Source organism: Populus alba, chromosome 4, assembly GCF_005239225.2.
Source record: "Populus alba chromosome 4, ASM523922v2, whole genome shotgun sequence".
Lineage (NCBI taxonomy): Eukaryota > Viridiplantae > Streptophyta > Magnoliopsida > Malpighiales > Salicaceae > Populus > Populus alba.
In genome coordinates, this window is record NC_133287.1 from 8,919,026 (window position 1) to 8,935,706 (window position 16,681).

General features: G+C 32.9%; 1 protein-coding gene and 1 non-coding gene across 2 annotated transcripts; one reads left to right on the forward strand and one right to left on the reverse strand.

The window, feature by feature from the left end:
- The first annotated feature begins 1,810 nt into the window (after nt 1-1,810).
- LOC118055966 (uncharacterized) lies at nt 1,811-10,351 on the forward strand. The gene is made up of 20 exons (XM_035068017.2): nt 1,811-2,360; nt 2,879-3,031; nt 3,306-3,484; nt 4,282-4,389; nt 5,053-5,223; nt 5,314-5,868; nt 6,144-6,218; nt 6,308-6,436; nt 6,550-6,624; nt 6,737-6,946; nt 7,167-7,319; nt 7,412-7,626; nt 7,790-7,907; nt 8,017-8,149; nt 8,218-8,419; nt 8,512-8,617; nt 8,701-8,841; nt 8,947-9,070; nt 9,237-9,353; nt 9,712-10,351. Exons 1-20 carry the CDS (start codon nt 2,162-2,164, stop codon nt 10,092-10,094), a joined length of 3,546 nt encoding a protein of 1,181 aa, XP_034923908.1. The 5' UTR covers nt 1,811-2,161; the 3' UTR covers nt 10,095-10,351.
- Nucleotides 10,352-15,357: 5,006 nt separating this feature from the next.
- On the reverse strand, nt 15,358-15,438 carry TRNAL-CAG (transfer RNA leucine (anticodon CAG)). Its single transcript has one exon. It is a non-coding gene; the product is annotated as a tRNA-Leu (tRNA).
- Between the last annotated feature and the right edge of the window lie 1,243 nt (nt 15,439-16,681).

The window sequence follows — 16,681 nt, forward strand, 5'->3', positions numbered from 1 at the left end:
CAACAAACCAACCGATGTTGTTTATAACCTTCAGCAATCACAATCCCTCCACTATAGTAGAAATGATAATAAAAAGATAGCATAAATTGCAGTTAGGAGAAGAAATTCCAAAGTCTAGATCTTTATCAATGTTTTTTCTTTTTAACAACAAAAAATCCACCAACATCTTATTAAAAAAGATCATTAGCTATTGTCAACCAGTCTCCAAACCATCATGATTGCCTCCCTCCTTATAGTAATTAGTGGCTGTGAAAACTAACAGAGATAGATATTAAAAAGAAGAAGTGAGAGAGGATCGAACCTTTACCTTAAAAAATCCCTTTATTCAATTGTTTGCTTGCCTTGCCATTGAACTAGAAGTGAAGAGGACACAAAAGAGCTTTGGATTCACTAACTCACTCTTCTCTAGTAGCAGCAATGCGTGAAAACCATGAGCCGACAATGATGGTGGGGTGTGGGTACAAACCAACGTTGTTATTATTCCAACAACCCCTTCAGCTTGATTCTAGTAGATCCAGACACATGAATAACCTCGAAAGGTTGACCTATAACCTTAAATCATTTTTTTGATAAAATTGTTAAAATGTTGTTAAATTTTGGGCAAAATGCTTATTTTTTTGTATAATTTTTGGATTGTTTGAATATTATTGATTTGGATTGATATGTGTTTTTTTATTTAAGATGATTTGATAATTTATGTTGGATTGTGAGTTTATTTTTAAGGTAGTGATTGCTAATTGAACATTAAATGTTGGTTAATAGATTGTGCTTGAGTTTATGTTGATTTAAACATTAAGTATTGATTCATGGATTGTACTTGGGTTTGTGTTGATTGGTTTGAATTAATATGCGATATGAATGAAGTTCATGAAATTAACAAGATTTGAGTGGAATATTGATATTATTGGATTATTAAGTTGGTGAATGATGAATAAATAGTTTGTTTTGAGTTGATATCTTAATTAAAATAGCTTGATTAAAACACATTATTGTGTTTTGCCAAACATGGTCTTAGTCTAATTTTAATAATTTTTCAGATTTTTGAAAGACCAGTTTACAATTAATTTTAGGTCTTTCATACCATTTTTTTTTACCTTTTTATATTTAATATTTGTGATGATAAACTTATACAGAAGGCGCACATCATATGTATAATAATAAGTTTTTTAAAATCATGAGTATTTGGCCTAAATCTTAAAAACACTAAAAAAACTAATTTGTTTATTTTTTTTTATTAAAGATTATGAATTTATATGTATGATATATTTCTGATATTAAAAAATATATTTTCTTTACATTATGAATTTTAGAGAATTTATCTTTCTAAATAAATTCAATTAAACCAAACCAATATCATACTTCTCATCCCATCCTCCAATCCTTCATCAATTTATTATATCAAGTTAACTAAAATTCATCAATTGTGCAATGCTTTAATCATGACCACTATCATTTGTGACACCAAATACCAATAATAAGATAAATAATACATTTAAGATTTAATAAAAAAAATCAATAAAAAATATAAGGTAATAACATAAAATAACACAAATAGATTGCAATAAACACAATAAAAATCAAAATTTATTTATGAAATAACAATTTGTTAATAGATTTTATTGTACATCACTCCATAAATAACTTTAATAAATAATTTCTTCTGTTAATTTCAAAGAGGAGACGCACTAATTAAAAATACTATTTCAATGCACGGATTAATATAAAAAGTGCGATTCTAAGATCGTTCGAAAAAATAATCCTACTATTATATTTCATTAACAGACACTAGACAATACCTTCTGTTTTATTGGGTGTCATCAGCATAACGAATCACAGAAGAAGACCACCGTTGACTTTCCAGTCGGTGACTCAACTTTCATGCACAGCACACACACAGACCCACCCAAACAGATCCAAACCATCCTCTCAATCTCCCAACTCCCAAGTCATCAAAATCAACACCTCGAAACCCAAACCTCCAAAACCTCCAAACCACCCGCGAAGCGCTGTATCACCACTTCCCTTCCCTCTCTATCTCTCCCAAAAACAAGAAGTCCCTCCCCTCTCGTAACAGATCTCGGTCAAATGGAGTCGTCTCAATCTCTTATAACAAAAAACAGAAATTGAAAATTAAATTAAATTAAATCGAAAAGAAAAAGAAATGGAAGTGGAGAGATCGTCGCTGTGCAATTGTGTGGTGAATTTCTTGTTAGAAGAGAAATACATATTAACAGCATTTGAATTGTTACAAGAATTACTCGATGATGGAAGAGACGATCACGCTATTCGTCTCAAAGAATTCTTCTCTGACCCTTCTCACTTTCCTCCTGATCAGATCTCTCGCTTCAACTCTCTTCGAGGTTTTCTCTCACTCTTCTTTTGTCTTGTTAGTTACTGATTTAGATAAATTTTTGTTGATTTTTTTTTCGATTTGGATTTGAATGAAAACAATAATTAGGTCGTGTTTGGTACATGATAGTGTAAAGAAATGAATGATTATTGCGTTTTTTTTCCCTCTCGATATGATTAATTAATAGTAATTAAAGTTGAGCTTATAGTATGAGAAATGTACTTGAACTTTGATTTTTTTTTTAAATCATGAATTGACATTGTTTTTAAATGTAGTTGATGATGGCATCACAGGAAAACGGTGTGATTACAATAGCCAATTGCGTTGCGGTTCATGTTATGTAACAGCAAACGTGAATTTGCATTTTCTGGTCGTGATAATTTGGGAAATGTGTAGAATGCATGTAGATAGTATTAGGATTGAGTTATTCAGCAATGAGTTACTGCATTTTTTATTGATGGTATATTGAATGCAGAATGTAAGCAATGTTCAATGTTCTTTTCTGCCCCCTTTGTTGTTGAAAAGCAGTTGCAGATCCTCAGAGTTTGTTAGAAGAGAAAGAAGCTATGGAAGAAAAATTAGCACTTACTGCTTATGAGCTTCGTTTAGCACAAGAGGATATTTCTAAGTTGAAGACTGAATTACAGAAGAAATCAGATTTGTCACTGACTGAATTGAGTGGTAAACTCTTCCATCTGCTTGATATTAATCTCGCACTTTTTTTGTACCAGTCATTTTTTGTATATGTTGTTTTATTGCACTATCTTTTGCTTAATTGGCCACCCTCTTCTTCTTTTTGGCTTTATTTATTATGTAAAATTGTTGTCCTGTCTGGAATCACTTATGTAACTGTAAATATTGCTGCATTACGGGACTTACCATGCATAAACAATGTTCATTACTTAGCCACTTCTTTTGTCATTTTATAAATATTTCATCTTGGATGAATTTCCAGAGTCGAAGTCGAATTTTTCCGTTAATCCGGGACCAGATGTTGTGCGACAAAAGAAGAATGCTTCCCTATCTGACTTGGGCCCTTTGAAAGATAATGAGCGTAGAGATCTTAACTGTGCTGTAAAGGAATATTTACTTTTAGCAGGGTACCGGCTTGCTGCTATGACATTTTATGAAGAAGTATGTATTATGTAAGACATTTATTGCAGTGTGTATCTTTTCTGTTGCTGTATACAAGCTTTTTCCTTCTAAATTATTTTATGATCGTTTTATGCTATGTTCTATTGGATTCATCATTAGACAGAAACAATTGATTGTAGGGGACTGTATTAGAATTTGTAGGCTATTCTGCTGATAGAAGTGCACAAATCATTATAAAAGCCTTGAATTGAATTTATTGTTGCAGCAGCAATCGTTTACTGTCCTGCTGATCCAAGGGGGTGAAACATAATGCAAACTTATAAGGATTAGAAAAAAAGGTCTTGAGACATGTAAAGTTTATTTTGATTAAGTACCTTAGTGCATTTGGAAAACTAAGAATGAATAAGATGATGTAGGCTTAGGTATTAAGGTAGCTTTGAAAACAAACATCTGGCATACTGAATGTTATTTGGATTAGCCTGCTTGATCAATCTACCTCGTCACTGTTTGCTTGCTCTTTGCATTGATTTCATAGATTGTAGTCCAGTGTTGGGAAATTCTTGAATTTTGGCATGTGAAAGTTAGTTCAAAAGGACAAGAACGAACCTGGGGTAAAATTCATATTGGACAGGGTAATATCATTTCCTTTGTTCATTGCTGTTGAAGGCTGCATCAGAAAAACAACACCTTAATATTTTTTTCCATGCATAGAAATGCTTGTAGCTCTTAGCTAATATACAACCTGCAATCAGGTGGATGTGTGTCCCTTGTTTGTGGGCGCTTGAGTACAACTATTTTGAAATATTATCATAGTCAGATAACTTATTCCACCTCAGGTTACGGATCAGAATTTAGATGTATGGCAGAATACACCTGCATGTGTCCCAGATGCCTTGCGCCATTATTATTATCAATACCTTTCGTCCACTTCAGAGGCTGCCGAGGTATTTCTTCTTGTACATGTTTGATAAGCTACTTATTGTTTACACATGCTTGAAGATATCTTTGGCAAATGTCTATGTATGAAGCTAATGGCTACCTTGATGATGATGCTTCATTAAGCTTGATGAAATGATAACTTTTTTTTTTTTTTCCCCAATGCTTTGCTTTTCGTAATGCATTTTCTTATCATGTGAAATGCTACTGGAAGACCACCTGAAATAAAATATGAAAACAATTATCATTTCTACTTCAGAGCTCTATAAGTTCACAAGATTACTGACCTGAATGTGTGAATCATGCTCTACTTCTTTGGTTTTTCTGATGCTTAGTCACTGCCTGGAAAAATGGCTAAAGTAGTAAAAAGAACCATTCCTGAAAGTCATTTCTAGATCACTAAACTCAGTATGCATATGATTCTCTATAGTCCAAGACCCGCTAGCATTCTGATCTGTTGCAGGCTTGTATCCTTATTTTTGTTGCTTGTATTGAAACTTAAACACAAGTTATATTATTCTTTTCTCTGTATGTTATACCCTTTTCATGTGAAGATCTCGGATTAGACATCTTGGACAAAACTTATGGAACAAATTTGCTCTGATGCTTATTGCGAAGTAGGATTTAATGTTCTGAACTGCACAATAATGACATTGTTGTTTTTGTTGCAGGAGAAAATTGCTATGCTTCGAGAAAATGAGTCATTACTAAAAACAAATGAAAGGCTGAATAATGAAAAGGAGAAGTTGCTGATAGCTAAAGATTTGTCTGATAATCAAATTAGTGGATTAACTAAATCCTTAGAAGCCATGCAAAAGGATCTCAAGGACAGGGAGAGCCAAGTAATTTTCATGCAAGCAAAACATTATTGTCATGTGTGGGTGTGGGTGTGTGTGTGTGTTTTAAGTTTCTCTCCCCCCCTCTTTTTTCAGATACAAGACTTGAAGCAATCATGGGAGCGCCAAAGAAAGGAAATCAATGATTGCAGATCTGAAATCACTTCATTAAAAATGCACATTGAAGGATCCCGTTCTGGAATGAACGTGTTAGCTAGTGATGTTGATGCTGTTCAATCCCAGTCCTTGGAAAAGTACAAGGAAGAAATAAAGTCATTGCAGATGGAAATAGCAGGATTGAAGGCAAAGGGAGCATATGCTTCTGAATCCATAGATAACTCCACTTCTGAGAAAGAGACTTGTCAGGCTGAAGAGAAAGTGGTTGAAATAGATGAAGATAAAGCTATAGTCTCCCACCCAGTTGATGTGGCAGGAGTTTTGGGCAATGGAGATGCTCTACCACTGTCTATCAATGAAACCAATAAACCTGAGGAAGTTTTGGAAGATTTATTGAACAGTTGTTCAGATGAAAATGCCCTTGTTGATAACAGTGCATTAGTCACCAAACAAAATGGTGAAGCACCATCAGAAGATGGTAGGTTACAACTAGGATCGGACAACTTGGGTGATAAAGCTGCTTCTGAGAATATGGCAAGTTCATCTTCTTCCTATCAGACATTATACTCTCTCCCATGTGTTGATTTTCTCTTTCACTTTAAATTGGGTGGCACCTCTATAAGAAGTAGACCTTCCGGCCTATGAATTTTCCTGAATCCTAATGGGTTTCCTTTTTAATATCATAATTTCTTAGATAAACTAACCTCCCTCACCACCCAAAAAATAATTTCCCTGGTTTTCTTTTCCATGCTTTTCTTTCGAAGTAATTTATTTATATGCTATATCTGAAATATATATTTACTTTGCAGGGCTTACGAACCATTGAGATCCTTGCTGATGCTTTGCCCAAGATTGTTCCTTATGTTTTGATCAATCACCGAGAGGTACACTTTAGACTCATTTGTTCTTCATCTGACTCTGAGCTCTGTGGATAAGTTTTTTTTCACATACTGTCTTGGTTTTATTTGCTCAGGAGCTTCTTCCCCTAATGATGTGTGCAATTGAGTGTCATCCAGATAGTGGCACACGAGACTCCTTGACCCACACGCTGTTTAATTTGATAAAACGTCCGGATGAGCAGCAGAGACGAATTATAATGGATGTAGGGTCATAATTTTATCATACCGAATTCCTTGAAGTTGAAGTTCTAAGCTTTTGTAGCAACATGTATATCTAATTTGAAGATGATGCTGAGCCTTTTGAGGTTTGTTTCAGGCATGTGTTAGTCTCGCTAAGAATGTAGGGGAGATGAGAACAGAAACAGAATTGCTTCCCCAGTGTTGGGAACAAGTGAGTTCAGTGTTGTTTTGCAGGGAATTTCCAATTTTTCCATAAATGTCTTTTCATCTTTCATTTCGTTTCTGTCCACCTTTTCTAAGGATCAATTTTACATGGATTGCAGATAAGCCATATGTATGAGGAGCGTAGGTTGCTTGTGGCTCAATCTTGTGGAGAGCTTGCAGAATTCGTCCGCCTTGAGATTCGTGATTCTCTAATTTTGTCCATTGTGCAACAGCTGATAGAAGATTCTGCAACTGTTGTACGAGAAGCTGCTGCTCATAATTTGGCTTTGCTACTTCCACTATTCCCAAATGTGGACAAATATTTCAAGGTCAGCCTCACTAAATAAGCTTCGGGGCAATCATGGAGAAGAATTCTGATTTGACCGAATTGGCTACAATGTAAGCTCTAGAACAGGCTGATGGCACATGGTCTAGGCAATGGAGCCTTTTCCTCGCCACAATATGATGTCTGAGAAGAAAATGAAAATATTGAAGTAAAACAAATTGAAACATTTAGTTTTTTCAGTATCTCATATTGTTTGTTGATAGGTAGAGGAGTTGATGTTCCAATTGGTATGTGATCCCTCTGGAGTGGTGGTGGATACTGCATTGAAAGAACTGCTTCCTGCAGTTATAAAGTGGGGAAACAGACTAGAACACATTTTAAGAGTTCTGCTCTCCCACATCTTGAGCTCTGCTCAGGTTTGGTTGTTTTCTAGCAGTTTTTTTCTTCTTGATGTTCTTCTGGTGTTTTTGGTACATTTCTCCTTAATTTTTTTCTCTGCTATTTTCAGCATTGTCCTCCTCTCTCGGGGGTTGAAGGCTCTATGGAATCACATCTACATGTTTTAGGGGAACGTGAGCGCTGGAATATTGATGTTTTATTAAGAATGCTGGTGGAATTGCTTTCCCCTGTGCACCAGAAAGCAGTTGAGACTTGCCCTTTATCTTCAGCCCCAGAGTCAAAGGACAGGATGTTCTCTACCTCCTTGCTTGAAACGTATGCAAGGTAAGCTCTGGTCTTCTTCTTCTTCTTCTTCTTCTTTTATTCTTTCTTTTCATTTAATTTTAATAAAAAAAATTTGGTTTATTTCCTGGTAAAGGTAGCTTCTAATAATACTGAGCCTAGTTATGGTCATAATCACTTTGAAGAAATTTTACTGTCATACTAGGGAACATGCTGAATGGCCAGCATTTGATTGGATGTATGTCGATTGCTTTCCTGATCTGATACAGCTCACCTGCATGTTACCTCAGAAAGAAGATAGTTTAAGAATTAGAACTACAAAGGTAGCTTTTTCCTGCTTGGAATTAATTCATTAAGTCATCTTGACTTCTTTTTGGTGCTTGGATGTTAAGTATAGTGCTTCCTGTTGTTTCTAACTAAAATGGTTTGCAGTTTTTGCTGGCTGTAAGTGAATACTTTGGGGATTCTTATCTGGTACACATAATGCTGCCCATATTCTTGGTATCGGTTGGAGATAATGCTGATTTGTCATTTTTCCCTTCTGTCAACCACCCAAGAATAAAAGGTGTGATAATAAATTTCAGTGAATTCCTTTCACATTATTGTATTTCATTAATTTCTGCTTTATTGCAGGTTTGAGGCCAAGAACTGCTGTTGCTGAGAGACTTGCTACTATGTGCATATTGCCACTGCTTTTGGCTGGTGTTTTAGGTGCCCCCAGCCAGCATGAACAGTTAGCAAACTACTTGAGAGGGCTGCTAGTTGATGGCACCCTGAAAGAGAGTCAGTCAACAAAGCACACTGCTGAGATTATTGATGCTGTTCGGTTTCTTTGGTTTGTACTTTGTAGACCGTTATGTGTAATACTGTATCACTTACCTTCAGTTTCAATTTTGAGTGATAAATACCAGTTTCTTCATGATGCAGCACATTTGAGAAGCACCACGGTATCATTTTCAATATTTTATGGGAAATGGTTGTCAGCTCCAACATAGATATGAAAATCAATGCTGCCAACCTTTTGAAAGCCATTGTAAGTTGCATGTTCCTCTGTAATCATCATTTCCTGCTACCCCAAGCCTAGTTTTAAACATTTTTTTTCCATTCATTTAATAGATGCCATATATTGATGCGAAAGTTGCTTCCACTCACGTTTTGCCTGCGCTGATCACTCTTGGCTCTGACCCAAACCTGAATGTTAAGTATGCCAGCATAGAAGCATTTGGAGCTGTTGCACAGCATTTCAAAAATGACATGGTATGTATGTGTGTGTGTGTGTGTGTTTTTTTTTCTATTCCAGGAAGTGATTTTAGTAATCTTGAAGGAGAAAGTTTTGTAAGTTAACTATTTGCCATCTTTCAGATTGTTGACAAGATTCGCGTCCAAATGGATGCGTTTCTTGAAGATGGATCCCATGAAGCTACTATTGCTGTGGTCCGTGCTTTATTGGTGGCAGTACCACATACAACAGACAAACTTAGAGATTATATCCTCAACCTTCACCAGAAGATAAAAATTTGAGTTTAAATATATTTATTCAGCAGGCTGAGATTATTTATTGTGTTTTCACCAATTTACCAGCCTCTATTAGCTCCCAACGTTAAATGAACATGTTGTTAACTTATGCCAGTTGTTTCTTTGACATTCCAAACATCTCCTTTCCAAGATATTTCAGTTTACAGCCTTGCCAGCTTCTGTAAGTGATGTGATGCGTCGCCGTGAGAGAGCTAATGCATTCTGTGAATCAATCCGTGCCCTGGATGCTACAGGTTTGTCTATTCACCTTCAGTGTCCACTATTTTTTTCTCCGCCCCAAGTTCATATTTACTATAACAAGTGACTTCTAAACTAGCAAATGACTTCTATTAATCTCTGACTAAAATACCATTAGTGTTTTCGCAAGCACTCATTACACAGTCTGATTATTTTACTGGTTTTTGCTACCCTCAGCTAGTTAATGGATGGGCCTTTTGTAGACTCAGTATGATTTGGATGCATCTATATCTGATGTGTATAAATTATCTTTCTCTTCTGGAATGCGTCTTGCACATTAAACAAGTTTGCTTTCCAATTCTTAATTTTTTTATGCGCTGGTGTTAAATGTTTAGTCTCATTTGTTTGTTCCAGATCTTTCTGCAAATAGTGTAAGGGAATTTCTCCTTCCTGCAATACAAAACCTGTTAAAAGACCCGGATGCATTAGATCCAGCTCACAAAGAAGCCCTAGAGATAATAATGAAGGAAAGATCTGGTGGAGCTTTAGATGCTCTTAGTAAAGCGATGGGTGCTCATCTTGGGCTAGCATCATCAGTCAGTAGTTTCTTTGGAGATAGTGGGCTGTTAGGGAAGAAAGAAGCTTCGGAGCCGGTATCACCACAGCCTGACTCTCCGAAGGCTGTGCCACCCCTTCAAGCGGAAGACACAAGATTCAGGCGTATCATGAGAGGTAATTTCTCGGAAATGCTTAGAGGTAAAACAAAGGGCCTAGATGAAACAAACCCTAGCCAATAAATTACGTGAACCCATGGGATGGTGTGTTGCGGGTTTCCTTGTTTTCCATCTCCCGCACTAGGTCTTCGATTTTATTCCCCAATACACGAGGTTTTGAGTTGGTTGATCTTTTCAACATAGAATTTTTTTCTTCTTTTCAAGGAATTTACGTTGTATAGGTGAAACAGGATGAAGGGTAGATTGCAATTGAAGTGTGAATGTTTCTACAAACAGTAGCTGCAGAAAGGAAGAAAATAATCCATGATATTTTTTATTCACCAATATTTCTACTTCCTGCCATGTTACATGCCCCTAGTGAATAAATTGAAATATACCCTTCCTAGGAAAAATGTCATCTTTGAATTCTATTAGAAAATGTTCTTTTCTTGTTAAGAGTATTACATTATAATAAAGAGAGAGCCTTCTGCCAAAGCTAGTATTCTAAGACTTCCCCAAAAATTAAGCAAGAGGGTTAGCATTTTGATTGAAGAAGATGATTGTGTGGTGAAAGAAGCAAAATTAAAAAAAACCCCTCCATTTGACGTTAATTAAAGTATTTGAAGGTGTCCAAATATTTTCTTAAGATAGTTTGTTCAGTTTTTGGTAATTACTTTGCCATTCTTTTCCTGACTGTCCTTCACATAAATCATAATGATGATTTGTTTTCAATAATTAGGTTTTCGTTTTATTTAGATAAGAATAAGTAAGTACTTTATGGGCAATGAACTAATTTATTACAAATATTAATAGCCTTTTTCTGCCGTCAGGCTTCCTGGGGATCAACAGGAGAGGCGCTTAGACATAGTTATTAAACTGACCCCGGACAAAATTTGGGTGATTGGACAAATTATTAATTTGATAAATTTTTAAACTCATCATACCTTATAAACTTGGATTTTTTATTAGATTATACATAATCAATTTTCAACTTTATTGGATTATACATGATCAATTTTCAAATAATTTTTTTTAAACCATACTTAGAGTAGGTATGGAGTTGATCTGTTAGGCTAAACATGGTTTAATAACACAACGCTTAAGACAAGAAAATGCTACTTTTATTTTTTATGCAACATTCAAATTAGATAGTTTTAATTAAGCGTCTCTGATTCTTGAGGTATTGGTTCAGGTGCTAAACTTATTCGGTGTATATGTTATTGATGATGCTTTAGAACCCATAAGGCTACAACTTAAGTTTTTTAGTTTTTGGATAATGAAGGGTTGATGACAGGTCTGAATTTTGATAAAACATTTTTTTTTTGGTGGTGGGATTTAAAAACTCTCTAATAATTAAGTTAATGATTTTTTAGGAAAAAATTATGGCAAATAAACATTAAATTCTAAGAGCAAGAATGTTCGTTCTTAGTTAAACATAATAAATGTTAAGAATATGTTATAAGAGAATGAATATTGTGAACCTTTACGTGAATTGTTCATTCAGAGAGTATTTATAACCTTTATATCTTGAACTTTCTTCTTTTTATTCGATGGGTTATATGTCTTTTCTTTATTCACATCCAAGTGGGGAGGGAGACCCTTGCATCAACATTAATGTTGATGCAAATGTCTCCTTACACGATATTAATGTTTATGAGAGTACCACATACCTATAGAAAGTGACCTCATGTCATTTTGTATATGATATTAATGTTGGTGGGATCAACTTTTATAATCAACATTAATATTGATTGACATATGAACGATTATAAGATGATTTCTTTTTACACAGCTAGGGTGTAGGGAGATAATAATCCTAAATTTTCATGTTGGGTGCTTAGATCCAAAGTGATCCTATAAACAAAGACTTTGAGTTTGACATTTTGTCATACCCACATACACGTAGTCAAACCAAAAAGGATTCGATTTGGCATCTTACTAGAGTCTCTTTTCAGGAGTTTTGATTTTTGTTGAATCTTTATGTTATGTCTTTTTTCTCTTCGACCTTTTAGTCATAGGCCTTAAAAGGAAATGAATTTCAGTATGAAATGCAATAATCCATCAATTACCATTTTAAGTTTGAATTCAAAAAAGTAGAATTTCTTTTTCTCAAGATGCATTAACCTTAATGTGGATGACCAAAAACCCAAATGAGAGACTCAATCTATACATGTACAGGCAACCTTAGAGATGCTCTACCATTAACAAAAAAACAAAAAAGAAAATTGTCTTGAAATTGAAAGAAAAAAATTGTATTATGTTTGTTAAAAAAATATTTTTACTAGAAAAATTGCCATAACATGTATCAAACCTGTAATTTAGTTCTTTTTTTTTTTTTTGTAAAATATAGACGGTTGTGATAGGGTCATTTTTCAACCCTCTGTTTTTATATCAATAAAAACTCCCTTCTTATTTAAGCACCTATTTGCTAGAATTAAATATAAACATGAAAAATTTTACTTTTTCACATGCCATAATACTTTTTTTTATTAGTAAAAGAAAAGGATCCTCGAGTGACATAAGCATGTTTCAAAAAAGATTTTAAAAAATGCAACTTGGGGTGTTGACCCTACCGAGAAAAAAACACCCTGGATCAACATAAACGAACATGTCAAAAATACAAGTCAAGTCATGAGATAATGATAAGCAAATAGAAAGAAAATAAAATAAAATAAAAATTTAAAGTTGAATATCAAACAAATCCAACATCAAAGGATGAAATTGAAAACAATATCATTTAAATAATAATAATAAAAAAAATCCAAGCACACCAAACTCTGTGATCTAGATTATGCAAATGAGACAACCGAATAGAAAGCAAATTAGAAAACACCACACAGCTAAATTCCAAAACAACCTAATGCTAAAGGACAAAGCATACAAAATATCAACTTAGAAAACTTGTCAAAGTAAATCCAACCAAAAAACAACAAATAAAACTACCCAAGACAACTTAGATCATTTTGAAAACTCATAAAAAATCACATAAAAGGTAGATAAAGAAAAAAAAAATCTAATCACTAATTATATAAATGTTGAATGATGACATTGAAAAAAAAATTATTTTAAAAAATAAAAATAAAAATAAATCAAGAAAATTTGGGCGAACTTTCTAAACTTAAGCTAATGTCTTAAACTTGCAACCCATTAAATCCTAGACTTAGATTGAATCAATAAGTTCAATTCCGAATCAATTTAATATTGATCAGACAAAGTAAATTTAACCAAAAACAACAAATAAAATGTTTTAAAAGGCAAACTTGTTATTTTACTATATTTTAAAAAAATGAAAATAATATAAATACTCTTGTGTGCTATTTTTAAAATTTTTGATTTGCAAAGTAATTAAATTATTTTACTGTTAATTGTTTTTTGAAAAGACAATTATACTCCTGGTTAATATTGTAATGACTAATGAGCCATGTAAAGAGACCGTTATAATGAAAAGATTATGGAATGAAAAATAATGGAAAGCAAATAAAAAAATTGAACTAAATTTGAAAGATTTAAAAATTAAAGGGTGGTGAAATTGAAAAACAATTATAAATTTATAAAATGTTTTAAAAAATATTGAAGAGTAGAATTGGGAATGAAAAATCAACTTAAGGAATTAGAAAGAAAACTAACAAAGAAAGACAAATTAAAAGATCCAAGATAACCAAAATCATTTTCAAGACCAACAAAAAATTCTACATAAAGCAAATGAATAAAAAGAACAGGACATAGTCTTTAATTGAATAAATGTTGAACGATGAAAATGAAAATAAAATAGTTTAAGCAAACGAGAAAAAAAAAAAAAAACAAGTAAACATGGTGCAAACCTTCTAAACCTGATATAATCTTTAAAACTCGCAACCCGTAAAATGTTGGATCCGAGTTCAATAAAAAAACTCAATTCTCAACCAACATAATTTTGAAGGATGAAGTTGTTAAAAAATTTTGCAAAAGTAAAAAAAATTGCAATAAAAAGAATAAGAATAAAATTTTATAGAAAAAAAAAAACCAAAGGAGGATGAAATTTGAAAAAAAAAATTAAAAAATTAAAAACTAATAGGGGTTGAAGTTGAAAATCATTTATAAATTTAGAACTTATTAAAACAATAGTGATCATAAGCATAAGGATCAAATGTGAAGAAAAAAACAATTGCAAGGGTTGTTCTGAAATTTTGTAGGAGCTGTCACAAAATACAAGGATGAGATAGGAGAAGAAAGAAAGAATGAATGAGAAAGCAATGATTTTTGACACCAAACTAACGACACGTTAGTTACATGCACCATACCACCATGTTCAGGGAGTCTCGATCTACTAAAAGCCACACTAGAAAATGGTATTTGCTAGCCAAATTGCCCCACACTTGCCGCTTGAGCGACATGGTGGTCATTTATATCCTGGTTTTTTAAAATAATATTTAATATGTGAATATTATAATAATATCTCTGAACAACTTCTAAATCTAAAATAAAACCAATGTAAAATGATATAAATTTTTTTTTTTTATATAAAAGAGCTGTATTGTTTTTGTCTCTAAGCATATTAAAGTAATTAAACTATTCTAAAAAAATAAAAGGACAAAAATTCTCATGAGTCAAAAGCTTTAGAATTATTTATTCCAAAACTAAATTTGTAACTGCAGTGTGAATTAAAAAAAATAACAAATATAACCCCATGTAATAGGTTAAAAACATTTGCGTCATGTTAAAAGATATTATAACCCCAGGCTTAGTTCATTGTTTTTTTTTTTTTTTTTTGGTTCAGAAGCAAATTATAATAGACAAATATGTCTCTTTCCCCGACATAAATGGAGGTCAAATAAATAACAAATGAAGGTGACATTTCAACGTTTCCCCAACATAAAGGGCTCTTGGCTTCGAAAGTCACCCATCGGTCATCACCCTTCACTACCTGACGCTGACTCTCCACAACATTAATCTTCATTTTTCTTTTTTTTGTCAATTTAAGATAAATTTTGTGTGCTATCAACATCTGACAGAGCATTATTATTGTTATATTTCACTAACAGTTTGATAAAAAAAATAATAATAATAAAAAAAGGAAATCGTGTAATAACCAGGTAGGTTCATGTATTTGACGATTCTGCTTTTCCACTTTAGTTCACGGGAAAAAAGATTATATATCCTGCAGTGCAGAACGTTCACATTGTCTCAAGCTAAACGGCAACGGATTTCCATAGTTGAAGGTATAATTTCTTTCTTCTTTTAATCTTTAAATTCATTTTTTAATTCTTTAAATAATAATAATAATAAATCAATCTTGAATTGAAACGTGAGAGATGAGTAATCGCGTAGTATAAAATATAAATACTCGAGAGAGTAATAAAAAAGGGTATGTCAAGAATGGGATTCGAACCCATGCCCTTTCGGACCAGTACCTGAAACTGGCGCCTTAGACCAACTCGGCCATCTTGACTCTTGTTAAGCTCAATCACTAAACCATATTACATACTTGTAGTCCTGAAGCATGATAAGAAACTGCACTGCCTGCTTTTCCAAGGGGCAATTTTGTCAATCGGTCTAACTATATATTCGTGGATTAGAAAGTAAGAAAGAAAAGATTGAGAACTTGGAACCCGCAAAAGGTGCCGGAATTAAGGTCTTAATTTAGTGAGGAATGCGACAATAATCAACACAGGACAAAAGTTTGAACAGTCATACACATGTAATTAATTGGTGCTCAAATTAATTCTTAGAATCTCACAAAAAATCTTAATCCTGACGTGGATGTCGTCTTTTGTTAGAAGCTAAACTCAATCTCAGTGCAGAGAAATTGATTCAATTATTGTATTATGTAAGAAAAGACAAAAAAAAAAAAAAAAAAAAAAAAACAAGCAACTTCCATGGTGATTGCCGCTTTCTAGTTACAGGTGCTTTGATGTGCTAAAGTGCTTGTATTCATTAGCCTAGTATGTATTTTCCTTCTCTCTCTAGCATGAAGGTGTTTTAATTGGAGGATTTTAATGGTGCTTGTATTCATTATCAATATAGTTACTTTTATCGGTTTTTATTAAAAAACAAATGTTATTCTAAATAATAAAAAATATATATTGTTGCTAAGACACTGAGGTTTATGTCTGAAATAACTAGTAATATAGATACCAATCGAAAACAATAAATTAGATTTAGATAATAGATTATATATTTCTTAATTAGATTGATTTCAAAAACTAACTTTGAAAATTATCTGAGATTATAATTTCAATTCAAGAGCCATTATGTTAAATGTTTTTATTAAAATAATATTATTATTTTTTATTTGAAGCGAACTAATTTGAATCAAATTTAGTTGAGTCATTAAAAACTTAATTAAATTAATCAAATTTTATTGAATGAATATATTATTCGATTCAATTAGAAATCTAATCTAAGTCATATATTAGTTGTTTCAAACTGGTCGAAGTTGAAAAACTAATTTTTTTTTTTGAAATTTTCAATTCAATTAAGCATCCCCACCCAGTTATATATTATGTCTTTCAAATCGGTCAAAGTTGGAAAACTATTTTTTTTTTTTGAAATTTTCAATTCAATTAAGCATCCCCACCCAGTCATATATTATGTCTTTCAAATCGGTCGAAGTTGGAAAACTATTTATTTTTTTTGAAATTTTCAATTCAATTAAGCATCCCCACCCAGTCATATATTAGGTCTTTCAAACC

Bases quoted from the DNA above. Each gene is read 5' to 3' on its own strand.
- LOC118055966 (XM_035068017.2), top strand. From the start codon at position 2,162: ATGGAAGTGGAGAGATCGTCGCTGTGCAATTGTGTGGTGAATTTCTTG. The intron at 3,032-3,305 runs GTAAACTCTTCC...ATGAATTTCCAG, and splicing joins GTCACTGACTGAATTGAGTG to AGTCGAAGTCGAATTTTTCC. The intron at 8,420-8,511 runs GTTTGTACTTTG...TTCATGATGCAG, and splicing joins GATGCTGTTCGGTTTCTTTG to CACATTTGAGAAGCACCACG.